Source organism: Solea senegalensis, linkage group LG18, assembly GCF_019176455.1.
Source record: "Solea senegalensis isolate Sse05_10M linkage group LG18, IFAPA_SoseM_1, whole genome shotgun sequence".
Lineage (NCBI taxonomy): Eukaryota > Metazoa > Chordata > Actinopteri > Pleuronectiformes > Soleidae > Solea > Solea senegalensis.
The window spans coordinates 13,112,108-13,127,870 of NC_058041.1; the positions used below are offsets into that span (position 1 = coordinate 13,112,108).

The 15,763-nt window shown below is 40.8% G+C and overlaps 1 protein-coding gene across 1 annotated transcript; it reads left to right on the forward strand.

Moving 5' to 3' along the window:
• Positions 1-291: 291 nt before the first annotated feature.
• med1 (mediator complex subunit 1) lies at positions 292-12,521 on the forward strand. The gene is made up of 16 exons (XM_044014325.1): positions 292-421; positions 1,905-2,011; positions 3,321-3,399; positions 4,441-4,495; positions 4,861-4,993; positions 5,140-5,168; positions 5,256-5,327; positions 5,566-5,640; positions 6,023-6,186; positions 6,303-6,414; positions 6,503-6,627; positions 6,728-6,849; positions 7,192-7,393; positions 7,503-7,598; positions 7,719-7,824; positions 7,912-12,521. The coding sequence occupies exons 1-16, from the start codon at positions 301-303 to the stop codon at positions 11,768-11,770; spliced, it is 5,457 nt and encodes a 1,818-aa protein (XP_043870260.1). The 5' UTR covers positions 292-300; the 3' UTR covers positions 11,771-12,521.
• Positions 12,522-15,763: the final 3,242 nt, after the last annotated feature.

The window sequence follows — 15,763 nt, forward strand, 5'->3', positions numbered from 1 at the left end:
GATTTTTAACTTATCATATCTCCTACCCTTACTGGACAGTTTCTTTCCAAAAAGGCCCCCTTCTGACCAGACTCAATGGTCAGTGGCCCTTAGGTTATTTAAGTTTGAACTTGCTGGTCTAAAAAAAATATTATCCTGAAGTCCAAGAATCATAATACTAAATTAATATAGCCTAAAGTGTGATTTCACACAATTATGCAACAAAACAGTCCATTTGTCACTTACTTACCCTTGGATTAACGACACAGACTACAGTACGGAAGCCCGAAAGTTTGGGTTGGGGGACCATAGACTGGGACAATGGCGGCGGTGTCTGGTGCTACTATGCAGAGCGCCAGTCCTGCGAGAGAACTCACTGTCTCTGTTCAGCCAGGAGGAAACACGATTCATGGTGATCGGTCCAAAACAGAAGATGTAACAGGCAAGAATATGACCCGTATTTCATTTGCACTAAACGTTCTCACCTTTGTTATTAAAATGATCTGAGTTGCTAACGCTAGCTAACAGCTAACTCATCAATGCTAATACATGCTATCGACGTGGTAGTTGGTTCCTGGCACAGTGTGTTGACGTGTTTGCGGACATTTCCAACACTCCACTGCGACTACCAGTGAAAGACACATTCATGGCACCGGGCAATATGCTTGTGCTGTTGCTGGTACATAGTAGCTAGAACTTTGTAGTGAGCTAATTGCTAACGTTAGCAACTCGCTAACAACAACTTTGTAGAAACGGCAACATAAAATTAGACGGTACACAAGTTTCACATCAAGTATGCAATTTTTGCAACTTGCTCTGATGTGTTGTGTAGATTAAAATAATGCAACTTGCCTATTTACCTAATGTTAACTAATATGCTCTATCAATGGAGTAGCTAGCTTGTTCTGGTAACAAAATATTAGCCCGCTGTTGACCAGACACTAGGTCTTGATTTGGGGATCTGTCAAGTAACTTCACTGACAAACGACTTCAAATTTACGATTTCAATTCTTTTCCAAATTATCTCCAACGCTTGTTTGAAGATTTTTTGGTTAATTGTAAATATGTTATTACTATTATTACTGTATTTCCCATGATTTGCATACATCATTGCTGAAACACAGGAGATATGGTTTTAACTCTTCGAATACTGATTGTTTAGTGGATGATAGTGAGTTGGGCTGTAACTAAAGATTATTTTCATAATCAATAAATCTGTTGATTGTTTTCTCGATGAATCAGGTATAAAATGTCATAAAATGTTGATCATTGTTTCTCAAACCTGGATATGATGACGTTCTCAAATGTTCTTATTTTGTCCACAAATCAAATTTATTACTATGGAGCAAAGAAACCAGGACATATTCACTTTTAGGAAGCTTAAAATTAAGAAAAGTTATTGTAGCTATAAAAACACATTCAAAAATGTGTTGACTCCTTTAATAATCGGTTCATCATTGCATCCTTATTAGTGAGGTTTTTCAGCTGTTTTGCCTTAGTATAACAGTATTGTTATTGTATACAACACCAATTCAGACAGCTACCTCTTAAACCATTTTTTTTGTGTCCGATACTGATATCATAAACTCAAGTGTTTATCTACCAATACAGGTATTTAAGACTATGGTGCGGTTAACACTTTTGTGCTAGCCTACCTACAAATGTATACTCCTTACATATTGTACATGTGTTTTGTTATTGTTAGTGACACTTTTTTGTGTTAAAAGTCATATTTATAAAGAAAGACTGGTATACAGTTATACAATACAATTATGTTGATAAAGCTTAATTACATCATTTGTAGAGCTAGTTTGGTAGCTGTTTTAAGAGAAAATGTCATACAAAGTCACAGATTTTGTGATATTTTGTTTAAGACCTTTAAGTGAACTGCTTTCTGATGTGATTTTTTTCTTTGGTTTTTCCAGAATCAGAGAAGCAGAGTCGCATGGCTGCTCTACTTGAGAAGCTTCATACCAAACACAATGCTTCACGGCCGTGGCAGGAGACCTGCAAAGTTGTGCGTCAGGCCATGGTGAGATTTCATTTTGAAGTTTCACAGCACATCTGGAAGCTTTGGTGATTGGGTGTCTTTCCTGGTTGTGTTTTGACATCCAGGCTTGATTTCTCTGTGCCACATGGTATAACGGAACGCAGGAAAAAAAAACATATCAGGAGGTTTGCAAAATCAAACTGGTAACAGCCAGTATTTGATAAGCAAATTATGAATCCCACACTAAAATGAGTCATTGTCTCGCACATTAGTCATACTTCAAATGTACAGCAGCAGTAGTAGAGAATATTTCCTCAAGCAGAAGTCCAATATATTGTATAATGAAATAAGTGCATCAGCATCTCTGTGTAGTAAACAAGAATCAAATTAAATTCAATAAAATAATATTTTGAAACTTTTGTGGATGGGTCATAAAAATGTCCTTTTTTAATGTCAGGCAAAAAATAAGACTAACACACAAAACAAAAAGATAAATAAATCTCTTCAGATGCACATCGACAGTTCCATAATCTACCTTTAAATACTGCTCTCTAACCAGCAAAAATACCAGGACTCATCAGTGTGATGCTGAGCATCTGTCAGTCCTGCGAGTATTTCACAATAAAAGCCTTATTTAATATGAATTGATTCAGGGAACTGAAATGGCAAAGTGATTTTACTTTGAAACAAAAACAGGACGTTTTTCATTTGTGGCATATGGAAAGATTGCTTAAATTGACAAGTGCACTGTCAAAATGTGGCAGTTGTCACTGATTTATGTAAATAGGTCTGGGTTCTGATCTGGACTGCAGTCAGCCATTTAAGTGACCCTTTTGTTCAGTATCTATCTAAGAAGGGATGACAATCCAGTAACTGGGTTGGTTTAACAAGAGCAAGAGATGTTTTTTTATCAGTACCTTTGGGACAACACGCATTCACTGCACTGAGAATAATTAATCTGTGTTTGACCTTTTTCATTGAGTAAAAACATCCTTAGTAGCAATTTCTTAAGTCCTTTGCAGACACACATGTAATATTAATAATATTGCAGCAGTACTTGCCACAGAGTCATACAGTCCCTGAGAGATTCATGGTTACCTAATTTAATATAAATTTACAGCAATTAATCACTGCATTGCACACCATTGTTTTTAAATGCATAACTTGCCTTCTGGGCCATGGAAGCTATAGAAATGACATTTAAACATGTGACCTTTTCATGCTGACTAAGAAATTGAAAAACAAACTTGGACATCAAATCTTGTTGATGAAGCACTTCCATTCTTTCTAAAACTCTCCTTTTTCTTCATTTGTCTTCTCTTTTTTTTTTTGTTACACTTATGTGTCCTAGGAGAAACGTGGTGCGATGAATGCTGCAGGTCACCAGCTCCTGCTCACCTGTCTGGAGACCCTGCAGAGAGCGTTGAAAGGTGAGACTGCCAACTCAGAGGACGAAACACTGGGCAGTTGTTGTTTTTTTCTTTTAAAGCATGGTACTTTTCAACAGTAGGAAGGGGATAACTATTTGTAAACATGGTTTTTGAGTTGCTGCACAATTATTCCACCAAAACCAGTGTAAATAAAGAAATCTGAGAGGGCTATACTTACAGGCTTGAAGAAATCTGTCTCGTGACAGAAGACTTTGGATGGGTCTCCTTGAGCATTTTCGAATTCGGCATAGAAACTTGAGGGTATGTGAAACGTGGCTAAAGGAAAATATGTGGACTGATGAGGAAACTAGCACATGCCTTGCTAATATTACTACAATAATGAATTAAAACAGCAAATGAAATGTGTATATCAGTAACTATTAGCTCTACTTGTTAACATGATCAAGTTACACCTTGTTATCCTCCTATGGACTTTTGCACCACCTACTGCTTTTCCCTGTGAACTAACCCCCAGTATTCCCTTAACAGCAACTGATGGAAATGAATGGCATTTTCTTTTTCTCCATCTGAAAATTCTGTTAATTTGCAGTATATTTTAATGGAAACTTTGCTTTTGATCCATTACTGAGCAGTTCGAAGAGAGAGGATATTTCTGTTCTAATAAACTTAAACAGAGTCTGACAATAAATGGCATTCATAAACCCATATCAATATCAAAGGACTGTTATAGGAGAGATTACCTCAGATTATCTGTCGTGTATAAAGTGCGTGCACCTCTGTGCTCAATTTGTGGGAGGGGCTTAGAGCAGGAAGCCTTCATCCCAAATCATTGGCATTTCACACCCTGGGGATGAAATTTAACAATCACCTGTTTTTCTAGCATCCATGCCTCCTGCATTTTTAAACATTTTATTTAATGTTAATGAAAAATGGCACTGACCTGTAGTTTGGAGGTCAACTTATGAATGTTTCATCAGTCCGACATGTATGTTTGTTCTCTGTGAACTCTAAGCAGCTGTTTAATTACATGTTTTCTTATGTGATGTTGAAATTTACCGTTCTTTTCTGTTTTTTTTCCAGTCTCATCTCTGCCTTCCATGACTGATCGCCTAGAATCCATTGCTCGACAAAACATGTGAGTTTTTTTTCCCCCTTTTTGCTCATGTTTTCTCGTCCGCTCACCAGGTCTAGGGGCAATTTAGATGGTCACACTTAGTACAGGAAAAAGGGAAAGATAAAAGGTGGTCACTTTATTATTTTCTTTCTAAATTTAGCTGAGAATAAAGTCGCTGATTGGCTGACTACTTCACCTATAAAACATTGAAGGTTGTTTTTTATTTAAATGTTAATCCTTTTACTTTAGGACACTTTAGAATGCCTGTCCAATACAGTAAAGGCCTTTTTAAATGGCATGAAGTGAAACAGGTGAAGAGGTGTTCCTGCACTCGGATGGAAAAGTAATGCATTTTTGCGTCTATCTTTTTGTTCTCATCTCTGTAGGCTTGGCTCTCACCTCAGCCCATCAGGCACAGAGTGCTACATCACATCAGACATGTTTTACGTGGAAGTGCAACTTGACTCCAGTGGCCAGCTAGTGGACGTCAAGGTGGCTCATCAGGGAGAAAACCCCACGGTAAGAAATTATTTTGATTCTCTGTGATGAGACACAAATAGGTTTCTTTTTGTAAGCTATTTCCACTCATGCAACTGTTGATAGGACATTCTAGTGTATCATATCATTCTTTTCTTCCATTGGTTTCCTTCGTTTTTTGGCTACAGAGTTGTCCAGAGTTGATTCAACATCTAAGGTGAGTAGGAAATTCATTTCCCCGTTTTTTGTGGAGTGATACATGAGACATTTGTGTCTTAACCACTCCCACATTTCATGTGAACAGGGAGAAGAACTTTGAAGAGTTTTCCAAACATCTGAAAGGACTGGTCGACCTTTACAAGCTCCCTGGGGACAAGTAAGTGGACCTGAAGGTCATAAAGATGATAGATTGACTGTTATGTTGCACTGATCAAGTCTGTAAATGGAAAAACTGATTAAATAATTATTCCCCTTACCTTTTGTGTCATGAACCGCTTTTCACTTTTCCTCACTAATCCCATAAGGCCTGATTGAGGATAATTAATTCTCCTCTTGATTATTGTATTTTGTGTCAGTTGTAAGTAATTAAATGTGTTTTTCCTTCTGCATTCCAGTAAGATGAAAACCAAGATGTATATAGCACTGCAGTCTTTGGAGCTTGATCTCACCAAGATGATGCACATGTTTAGGTAAGTCCCTTAAGTGTCTTGTCTCATACATATATTATCCTTAGTGTCTTTTAACCACTAGGGCTAGGGGAACTAATGTGTCAGGATGTGATTAATGTTATTGGTCTCAAAGGCCAAAACTGGTTTGCCACAAACATCAACAAAATGGGAAGACACACATTTACAAGATTGTTTTTAAAAAAGTCATATCACCATAGGTAGTGCAATTAGAAAATAAATTCTGTTTGTGTGCAACTTTTACTGGTTTACCCTCTTGTGGGTAAAATAGGTGTTTACTTAATATTAACATATTATAAACTACCCAGGGGTGTTCATTATAAACTTATAATGTCACAAAAAGGAGTAAATTGCCAATTTCTTTATGTTCTTTTTTTTTTTTTAGGTTAGCAACCAATGCAAATACAGTGGAGACTATTCTTCATGGCAGCGTGGGCTTGCTGACAGCCAGGAGTGGTGGCCATCTTGTTACTCTTCAGTGTTATGTGTCTCCCTATGATATATTTGAAGAGGGGACAGGCTCGCATCTCAACTTAACAGACGGCAATGGTAAGTGCCACAGGCGTAATGAGCAACAGAATATACTGGTATATTGGCAGCAAGACATAGGCTAAAGGGTTGTAGTCATCCATACGTGACCTCTATTTTGTTGACATTTTTTGCAGTTCCGCGCTCTCTGGGTGTCGGGGTGTCTGTATCAATCGAGGGAACCACCGCCGTCTACAAGCTCCCAATTGCTCCACTCATCACTGGATCTCACCCAGTGGACAACAAGGGGTAAAATAAAGTGTAGCTCAAAGCTATTTTACTGTTCCATTAAAGAGAGACACGAGAGATACACAACTGATGATTTTATCAATTTCAGGACACCTTCATTTTCCACTGTGACCAATTCCAACTGTGTGGATCTGCCAGCCTGTTTTTTCCTCAAGATGAACCGCCCCATGCCTTTCTCACTCTCCTTTATTCAGAGGATGGGAAATGCTACTTGTGAGTATACCTCATAACACAGTATTTTTTATCCATACTCAAGTCAACTGTTTGTGATGTTTTTATTTGATAATTTAGACGTTGTCTCTTTTTCTTTCAGCTATCCCAGTGTTTGAGACCTCTCCCAGCCTCTCACCCCTTTACCAGTTAATTGTCCAGAGCCAGCTCCTGGAGGAGGGCACCTCCACATCGCCACCGTCCCACAACACGCACTTCTACTCTGTGAGCAGATGCTATACATGATGATTATGTACTTTTTGGTCATTAGATTTGCAATGTAAAACCTCAAATTTGATCCAGTCCCTACAGTCCTGTCTTGATGTTTGGAAAACAAAAACTCTATAGATATAGATATATGATTTATTTGTGTACAGTCTACACATAAATTAATGGGTTTAGATGATGCTCGATCCAGTTACATTTAGGAGCTGTAATTTGAAATCAAATAGAGAGTAGAGAATCATTGAATATGTTTTAACTGTGTATGTACACCCAAAATTAAATTTCAGATTTTTATTTATGTTCGTCTAACAACAGAACACATTTGTTTCTGTCTTTTCACAGGTGTTGCCAGATCAGCAGCACTGTTATTTCTTAAATGGCGATGCCCCAGTACAAGATGGTCATTCTCTCCAAGGAGTGCTGGTGTCTAAGATACCCTTTCGCCATCCAGCACAAGTGCCACTCTTGTTGGATATCATCCGACATCAGGCAGCATATAACATTTTGGTTGGCAGCTGTGTAAAACGAACGTCTGTCAAAGAAGGTGAGTGTCTGCCCTTTAAATGTACTGTACTTTCTCCATCTGACAGCATGTACTGTTTTTCTTTTGTGTTAAATGTATTGACTTTTCATTGTTGCTGTTGTTCCCACAGACAGTGCCGGCCTGTTGCAATTTGAAGTATGTCCTCTCACTGACTCAAGTTTCAGTGTTTCTTTCCAGCATCCAGTCAATGAATCATTAGTCTGTGGTAAGCTCTCACTCTTACAAAATCCCAGTCATCCATTATATGTAGATCTATTTAAACAAGTGTAATATGCAAGTTCAATGACAGTCTGCGTAAACATTGTTTTTCCCACTTGACTGCTAGTGGTGATGGAGGTGATCGACTCCAGACAGGTATCCTGCAAACTATATAAAGGACAGTCAGATGCCCTAATCTGCACTGATGACTTCATCACTAAAGTGGTCCAGAGGTAAGTTTGTTATTTGCTTTGGAGTTTATGAATGTGGATATTAAGTTTTCCTATAGTAATCTTGGAAATTGTTTCCCCCTTCCTTAGATGCATGTCCATCCCTGTAACAATGCGGGCCATTCGAAGAAAAGCAGAGACCATCCAGGCAGACACTCCAGCCCTCTCACTGATTGCACAAACAGTGGCTACCATGGTGAAAAATAACTTGCCACCATCCAGTAGTCCAAACTACAATATGGCAGCAGGTGATGGAACAAATCCAATGGAACTGCCAGGGCTCACGGGGGGAAATACACCAACCGGAGGACCCCCTGGGGGACCGAATTTTACAAATCCAAATATTTTATTTGGAAAATCCCAAACAGAGAGGCAAGGCCAAGGAGGAGATTGCCTTTCCCAAGGAGGGGTGGCTGGCCAGCAACAGTTGCCACAGCAACAACAGCAAGGTCAGGGACATTCAGAAGACTTTAACAAAGTCGTCCAGAATCCAATATTGACAAGTCTCTTACAGATAACTGGAAATGTGGGTTCTAGTCCCAGTTCCCAAAATGCACCTCCACCACATCAAACTCCACCACCAACATCCTCCCCTGCTAGCAATACTAAGAATCACCCAATGTTGATGAACTTGTTGAAAGACAACCCCACCCAAGATTTTGCTACACTGTATGGTTCTAGTCCTTTAGAGAGGAATTCTTCGTCTGGCTCTCCACGGACAGAGGGCATGAGTGGAACCTGTCCTGGAGCCGGCACAAAGAAGAAAAAGCGTCCACGGTCAACAGAAAAGGGTGCCGTTCTGCCTGGAACTGCTGTAGGTGGTACATTAGGCATAAAATCACAACAAGGATCTTCCATGCAGCAGCATCACCAGCACCATCCAGCCACACATGAGGATGATTTCCATCGTGAGCTCCTTTCTATGGATGTGGATGCTTCTCAAAATTCTATCTTTGATGTTAACCTGACTGGTGATGGTCTAGACACACCCCATAGCATCACCCCGGCACCCAGCCAATGTGGAACACCGCCCTCTGGTCCTGGCATGCCTTATTCCCAGTCTCATGTACAGTCTCAGCAACAGCAGCCACCATGTACCATGCCTCCTCGAATAGCTCGCCTGTCTAGCTCTGATAGCATTGGACCTGATATCACAGAAATCTTGTCAGATTTACCTGAGCAGACAGGCAAAAGCAGTGGTGGCAGTCATGGGCAGCACCCTATGGGTAATGGTGGGGAGGATGGAGGCCCCCTTGGTACTCCCATTCGTGATTCCTCTAGTTCAGGTCAGGGCAGCACAGTGTTTGACTCAGACATTTTCAATACCAACAGCAATGAGATTCCTTTCACAGATGCTGCTGATCTGATTGCAGAAGCCACTGCAACTGCTGCCACTCCCACCAGTGATTCCTCTTCCACCAACTTCTTCCCTGATGCTACTGACTTTAACCCTGACCTCCTCACCTCAGGCCATGGATTCCCCCCAAATTACTTTGATGACAGCTCTCCAAGTGCAGATGGAGACATGGACCTGGTCAAAGGTTTTGGTGCAGGCAGCCAGCAAAATACTCCATCAGGAACACCTCAGAATCCTACTCCACATGGGCAGGGCACCCCAGAGCCCTCAATGAAGGACCCTTTTGATATGGGAATAGCATTTGGAGGCAACAGTGGTGGTGGTAAACCACTTCTGGGGCAAGCCCCCGATTTAGGAGACACACATGGTGCAGGGTCTCAGAGTCCCCTCATGATGGGCCTTGGAGCACCATGTGGTGACTTTAAAAGTGCAGAACCCAAACTTAAACAACAACAGGGACTTATGCGGCCAAAGGATGATATTGGGGGAAGCGGAGGGAGTAGCTCTGGTATTGGAATGGGAAGCAGTTCCTCAGAAGGAAAACAGGTCAAACGTAGCAGGACCCCATCCAGTGAGGGAAAGTCTAAAGATAAGCCTCCCAAACGCAAAAAGTTGGACCCTGATGGAAAATCACCCTCTCACAGCTCAGGTGGTCGGCCATACACACCCCCTAGTGGTGGGTCAGGCTCTGGGGGAAGTATGAGTGGAGGAGGCTCCAAATCTCCTGGTAGTTCAGGTCGTTCACAAACTCCTCCCGGCGGTGCCACACCACCCAAAGTTCCTAAAATCACAATTCAGATCCAAAAGGGGACCATAACTGGGGGTAAGAGTTCATCTCATAGTGGATACACGTCCAGCAGCTTGTCCACAAGCAGCACAGGAGGAGCAGGGGGAACCAGCAGCAGCAAAAGCCATCATTCTCACTCATCTTCTTCAGGAAAGATTAAGTCCAAAGAAGGCTCCATAACACAAGGTAACAGCTCTAAACCAGGAAGTGCTGGAGTAGGGGTTGGAGGTGGGCCATCACAGTCTAAAGGCTCCTCCCAAGGAATGGGTGTTGGCAAACCAGGATCTTCTCCAATTACTAAACATGGGCTTTCTGGGCCTGGAGGTAGTGGAGGTGGAGTTGGCAGTGGTAATAAAACTAAACCCCAGGGGGGAAAGCCTTCTGGGTCCCTTATGAATCCCAACATAAAGCCCAATATCTCCCCTTCTCATTCTCGCTCCAGTGGTTCTAGTGACAAATTGTCCTCCCCCATGAAAATGCAGCAGTCCCAAGTTCCAGGAACACCTCCTACTTCCAAGGCTAAGTCTCCAATGGGCTCAGGAGGTAGCAGCTCTGGAGGTTCCAAGTCTTCTTCTGGTGGAGGCATGAGCTCGCAGAAGCCCATGGGTGGGAGCTCTTCTTCTGGTTCCTCCTCATCATCTGGCTCCTCCTCTTCATCTGGTTCCATGGGTTTCTCAGCAGGTTCTCAGTCTCAGTATGGGAGTGGTGGAGGGGGAGGAGGGCCTGGAGGAGGAAGTGGAGGCAGTGGTGGAGGGGGAGGAGGTGGAGGAAGTGGAAGCGGAGGTGGAAGTGGAAGTAGTGGGTCTTGTCAGAACAATTCAAATAACCCCAATGCCAAAGGCAAGTCTCCTAGCAGAAACAAGAAACCCTCTCTTACAGCAGTCATAGACAAACTGAAGAGTGTAGGTGGAGGAGGAGTGGGGGAGGATGGATGTGAGATTGGGCCACCAGTTGGGGGACCTGGTTCGGGATCTGCTCCAGGTGGTGGCCCTGGAAACATTCCCAGCAGCGGACCTACAAGCATGGTTCCATCCAAACATGGCTCGTCCTCCCAAAGTATGGAGTATAAGCGTGAAAAATCGGATAAAGAAGCAAAAGCAAAAGTGTCTGTTTCTGGGGGAACCAGCGGCGATAAAAAGCTAATGGACACAAAAACAGGAGGGGTTGGCACAACAGGTCTGGCCAAAATTATCATCAGTAAACCTGATGGTGGTTCACCAAGCATCAAGGCCAAAGTGCTGCAAAAATCAGGGGAGGGATCTGGGGACTCTATGCGTCCCCAAATTTCTAGCCTCAAAGCATCACCCCTCTTCAGTGGCTCTACTCCGAAACATGACCGCTCCTCCCCGAGCCATAGCCGCTCACCAGGTTACACCCCACTCAATCATGACAGTGAGAGCGAGTCGGGGAGCAGCTCAGTAAATGAGAAGTCCCATCAGAACAGCCCCAGCTCAGATGATGACCAGACCATGCGCCCGCTTCCCCCACAGGACTATATGAGCTCCATACCCCTCAGTTCAGGGGAGAAGCACAAAAAACACAAAAAGGAGAAGAAGAAGCAGAAGGAAAGGGAGCGGGACAGAGACAGAGAACGGGACAGAGACAAAGAGAAAAAAAAATCATCAATGCCCATGGGGCCGTCTTCACACCCAATAAAACCAGACAGTTGGTCGCGCTCGCCCATCTCCGCTTCAGATTCCTCTTTGTCCATGTTGGGTTCAGAGCGTCCATCCCGGCCCAGTCCAATGTATATGAGAAACGAAGATGATGACCTCATGGACTCGGCCCTTACTGGCAACCTGTAATTTAATGGAGACATTGTCTTCCATTTTTAACACATGCCTTTTACATACAAATGTAACTATTTATTTAACTCAAGCCACATAGTGGAAGTGGCAATAAGAAAATTGTGGCCGTGTCTCATAGACCTGTAAAAGCTTTTAATGTCATGTTTTACTATTGGAGAATCAGTAAATAATGTTGTCACTCAAATCCACGTCAGAATACCCACTCTCTTAAACTTCATTTAGGAAAAAGCTTTAAACGGTGAATTTGTAGAAATCTTTATATCATTTTTGTTTTTACCTTATTATGTCACAACATCTTTACTGTCAGAAAAATAATTTCTGTCATGTTCTACTCATATTTAACACACCTGCCACTGTTCATACATCAGTGTTAAGCCAGAATGCCACTGTACTGTATGTTGTTAAAATAAGTGTCTGTTTAAAAGAAGTATTCAACAGTGCAGTGATCAGTTGCCTTGTTTTCCGCATATAACTTTTTTTTTAGATTTTGATACCTTTTTACCTTTTGATGTGTAAATTAGCGTAAGTTGAAGAAGAATGCGACAGATGATGGGGACAAAGAGGTGAATGATTCATGCTGGTGATTTTTTTAAAACTGTAGAACATTTGGAAGCTTGGAATAAATATTTCACTTCTGGAAAACGAAATCACTGTTAAATATCTGTGTTCTAACAGAGTTGATTGTGGAGTTATCAGTCTGAGGGATTGTGTATCTAGTAGTAATAAAATAAGTATTTCATTCTCTAAACATGTGCATGATTAATGTCATTTCTTTGCTTTTTTGTAGATGATGGAAACGTACACTAGATGGCAGCAGTGTATCAAATTTGGATGCTTGATCATGGAACGCAAAAATTACTTGGTGTGTTGTAATAACTTCCTTTCAGGCTTGATACTCAGAGGTTAATATTACAGATGAAAAGTTGTGAAATCATGACCTACGTTGAGGGCCTAAACAATGTGTGAAAAGTTCATATTAGGTTGTAGAGGTTTTGGCAAGTCACCGTCAAAACTAGACATATAACAGATCTTGGAGGCTAAATATAAAAGCTGGTGCAATAATTAAACTGCACCTTCATTATGTATCTGTCAAAATTTGGAAAATGCCAAGTTTTGAAGTGATTATTTTTGGCTTCCCTCTTAGACGTTCATGACAGTGATTGTCAGTGCAAACACAAGCACCAGTTAAGTCTTATTACATTTAAGTATCCTTCAATAGGGAGTCTGCATCAAATAGGAGGCCAAATAGAAAAACAGGAAACAGGCTTATTTGATATGTTTCTCAAATGATTATTTCCCAGAAGCTCCTACTTAACTGTTAATGAATAAAGTATTTTTAATGATTTAAGAAAAAAAAAAACTGACTCACAGCTTCTGAGGGAACAAAACGCTCCACTCTAAATGCACAAGTTGCACAAATTGCATCAGCTATGTGCACTTGGAAAGCAGCTAAGCTCAGGGCGACGTGTCTCGTTGGTATCAGCAGTAATGGGAACAATGCTGCCATTACCCCAAAAGGACAAGGCAGGGCCTCGAGGGAAGGTCATCTAAGCCTTTGTACTGAATATTTAGTAAATCGCCCCCCAAGGATCGATACAGAAAAGTATTATTTCCAGCTAAAGATGATACAACAACACAGCAGAGGGTTGTTTGAATGTTAACACTGTTGCTGCTGCAGCACAAAAATTTTCCTTATTTACTTTGGATTGCTGTGCAAGCACCAATTCCACTAGTATTATTCTATGAATTTCGTTATTCCTCTTTGTATTATTATTTTTCCACCCTTTATTGAAATGTAACTCCTACAGTTTTTAAGATATCCAAACTGCAACACGTTCAGCTCAATTAGGACACTATTGGATGTTTTCAGTTTTTTTTCATCTACATCTATACATTTTCACAAACCTTTCAAGATTATTCAGTGTATTCAACTTTTCAATACCATAATCACACGTCATCAAGTTTCATATCATGTGACTACTGACGCTCAGTGATGTACAGAACTGGAGTTGTGACTCTCTGAGTGAGAGGAGAACCATCCAGCTTCTACAATCCACAATACAAACTGCCTCTCTCACTCCTAGACAAAAACTCACAAATCCCCCATTTAAAACTAAATTTTCTCAGCCATTTTTCACAAAAAAACACAGTTCAGCTCTACAACGTACGGTTTTCATTTTACAGTTGTTTGGATAGTGCGTTGTCTAGATTCTTTAAGGTTATTTCCACAAAAATATTACTTTGTGTACTTACATTTTTGACAGTTTATTCCACAAAAGTAATATTTATTCCACTAAAGAATCAATACAAACAAGTGAAACATCCTCAAACTTACCACAAAGGCGGTAGATGAACCAACTCCTCGCAAACCAACCGTGACCTCCGTCGAGACAAAATGGCGTAAACCGTTTGACACCTAGAGGACGGCCGTGTGAAGACATATTTATAGTTTTTAAGTTTAACTTGTTTATATTGTATTTGTATAGGTCATAGACATGTATGATAGCTAACCATGTGGTTATTCTTCTGTACTGTAATGGGAAATTCTCTCTATCTGGTGCACTGAGGTACTAATATGCCGTGGCTTCAAAGGCACCCAGAGTCCTTTGAAGTGCAGCTTGAAGAGCGGCACCTGGTTGTAAACGAACAGAGGATTGCACTGACAATAATGTATGATTTTCTGACCTGATCTGTGCAGGAACAATAACAGCAATACAATCGATATTTGTATAGCATCAGCATCTCTGTACGTCACATCATTGTTATATGTTATTGTTAATCAATAGTGAATAGCCGACAAACCATAACGTATGCAGTCCATTGTCATTTTTATCTACCAAACAGCATTCAAACAAACACTTTATTTTTCTCTTCTCTGTGTTGTATGTATCAGAAGAATAAGAATAATACGACATAGCTCTTTTCATGAACTGAAAGTCGCAAAATAATTATTTAAAAGGAAAAAAGACAACAAATAAATACAAATATATATACAAATATCTTACCATTAAACATTAAAGGCAATCTTAAAAAGGGAATTTTTGAGGAGTGATTTAAATGATATTCAAATGCGTTTTTTCAAAGGTAGCAGTGCTAACCACTATACTGACCCTTTATCCCCTTTGGATACTTGTACTTTGACTGTGTACTAGTGGCACACAGTCGGTGCCCTTTTCATTTTCCAAAGCCTTTAAGGAAGGGACAACAACTCTGTTTCCTGTTATTATGGCCTTTCATACTGATTCCTCTCCTCTGCCACACACAGAGAAAAAGCGTGCACTCAGATAAGAATATCATTAGAATCAGTGCGCTGCTTTCTGCCAGGCCTCTACGACCAATTTATCAAGTGGTGGGGAAATAAAAGCCAAACTGAGTCTGCAGGCTCCGCTCCTCTCGAGCTCATTGACTCTCTGTTCCCTGTCAACCTTTTCAAACTGCTGATCTCTGCTCTTCTGCAGCGCAGCTAATTTCTCTATTGTCAACCGTGCCACTCAAACTTTCTGCCAGGCTCTACACTTATAGCTGCACTACTGGAAATATATCCACTCTTTTAGTTTTGGGGGTTTTTTTTTGTCATCCTGTCGTCTTGTGTGAACTCTTCCATCGTTCCTCGAGCACTGAGGCTGAGACTGGGTGGCTCTGCGGTGTTACTGAGCCACGCCAGATGTGGTTGGCGGACATAAATACTATACCTACTTATATAATTTTAGTTTTTAATAACATTTGAAAGCACCTGCTTGTGCATGAATGTGGAATCATGGTTGTGCTGTTGTTTTACTCATTGTTTTAGTTCTTTGTCATTAAAAGCAAATGACCAGGTGTTTATCATATTCAATTTGAATAGCCTGTACGCATGATTATCATGCAATTGACAGACATTGTTGATATCGGCATTGTTAATAGGGTATGTTTATAAATGGCAGTCTCACAGCCACCATACTCACTCTACGTTACACATGTTTCAAATAAAAACATGAATATATGAACCTG

Bases quoted from the DNA above. Each gene is read 5' to 3' on its own strand.
- med1 (XM_044014325.1), top strand. From the start codon at position 301: ATGGCGGCGGTGTCTGGTGCTACTATGCAGAGCGCCAGTCCTGCGAGA. The intron at 4,496-4,860 runs GTGAGTTTTTTT...TCATCTCTGTAG, and splicing joins TCCATTGCTCGACAAAACAT to GCTTGGCTCTCACCTCAGCC. The intron at 5,328-5,565 runs GTAAGTGGACCT...TCTGCATTCCAG, and splicing joins TACAAGCTCCCTGGGGACAA to TAAGATGAAAACCAAGATGT.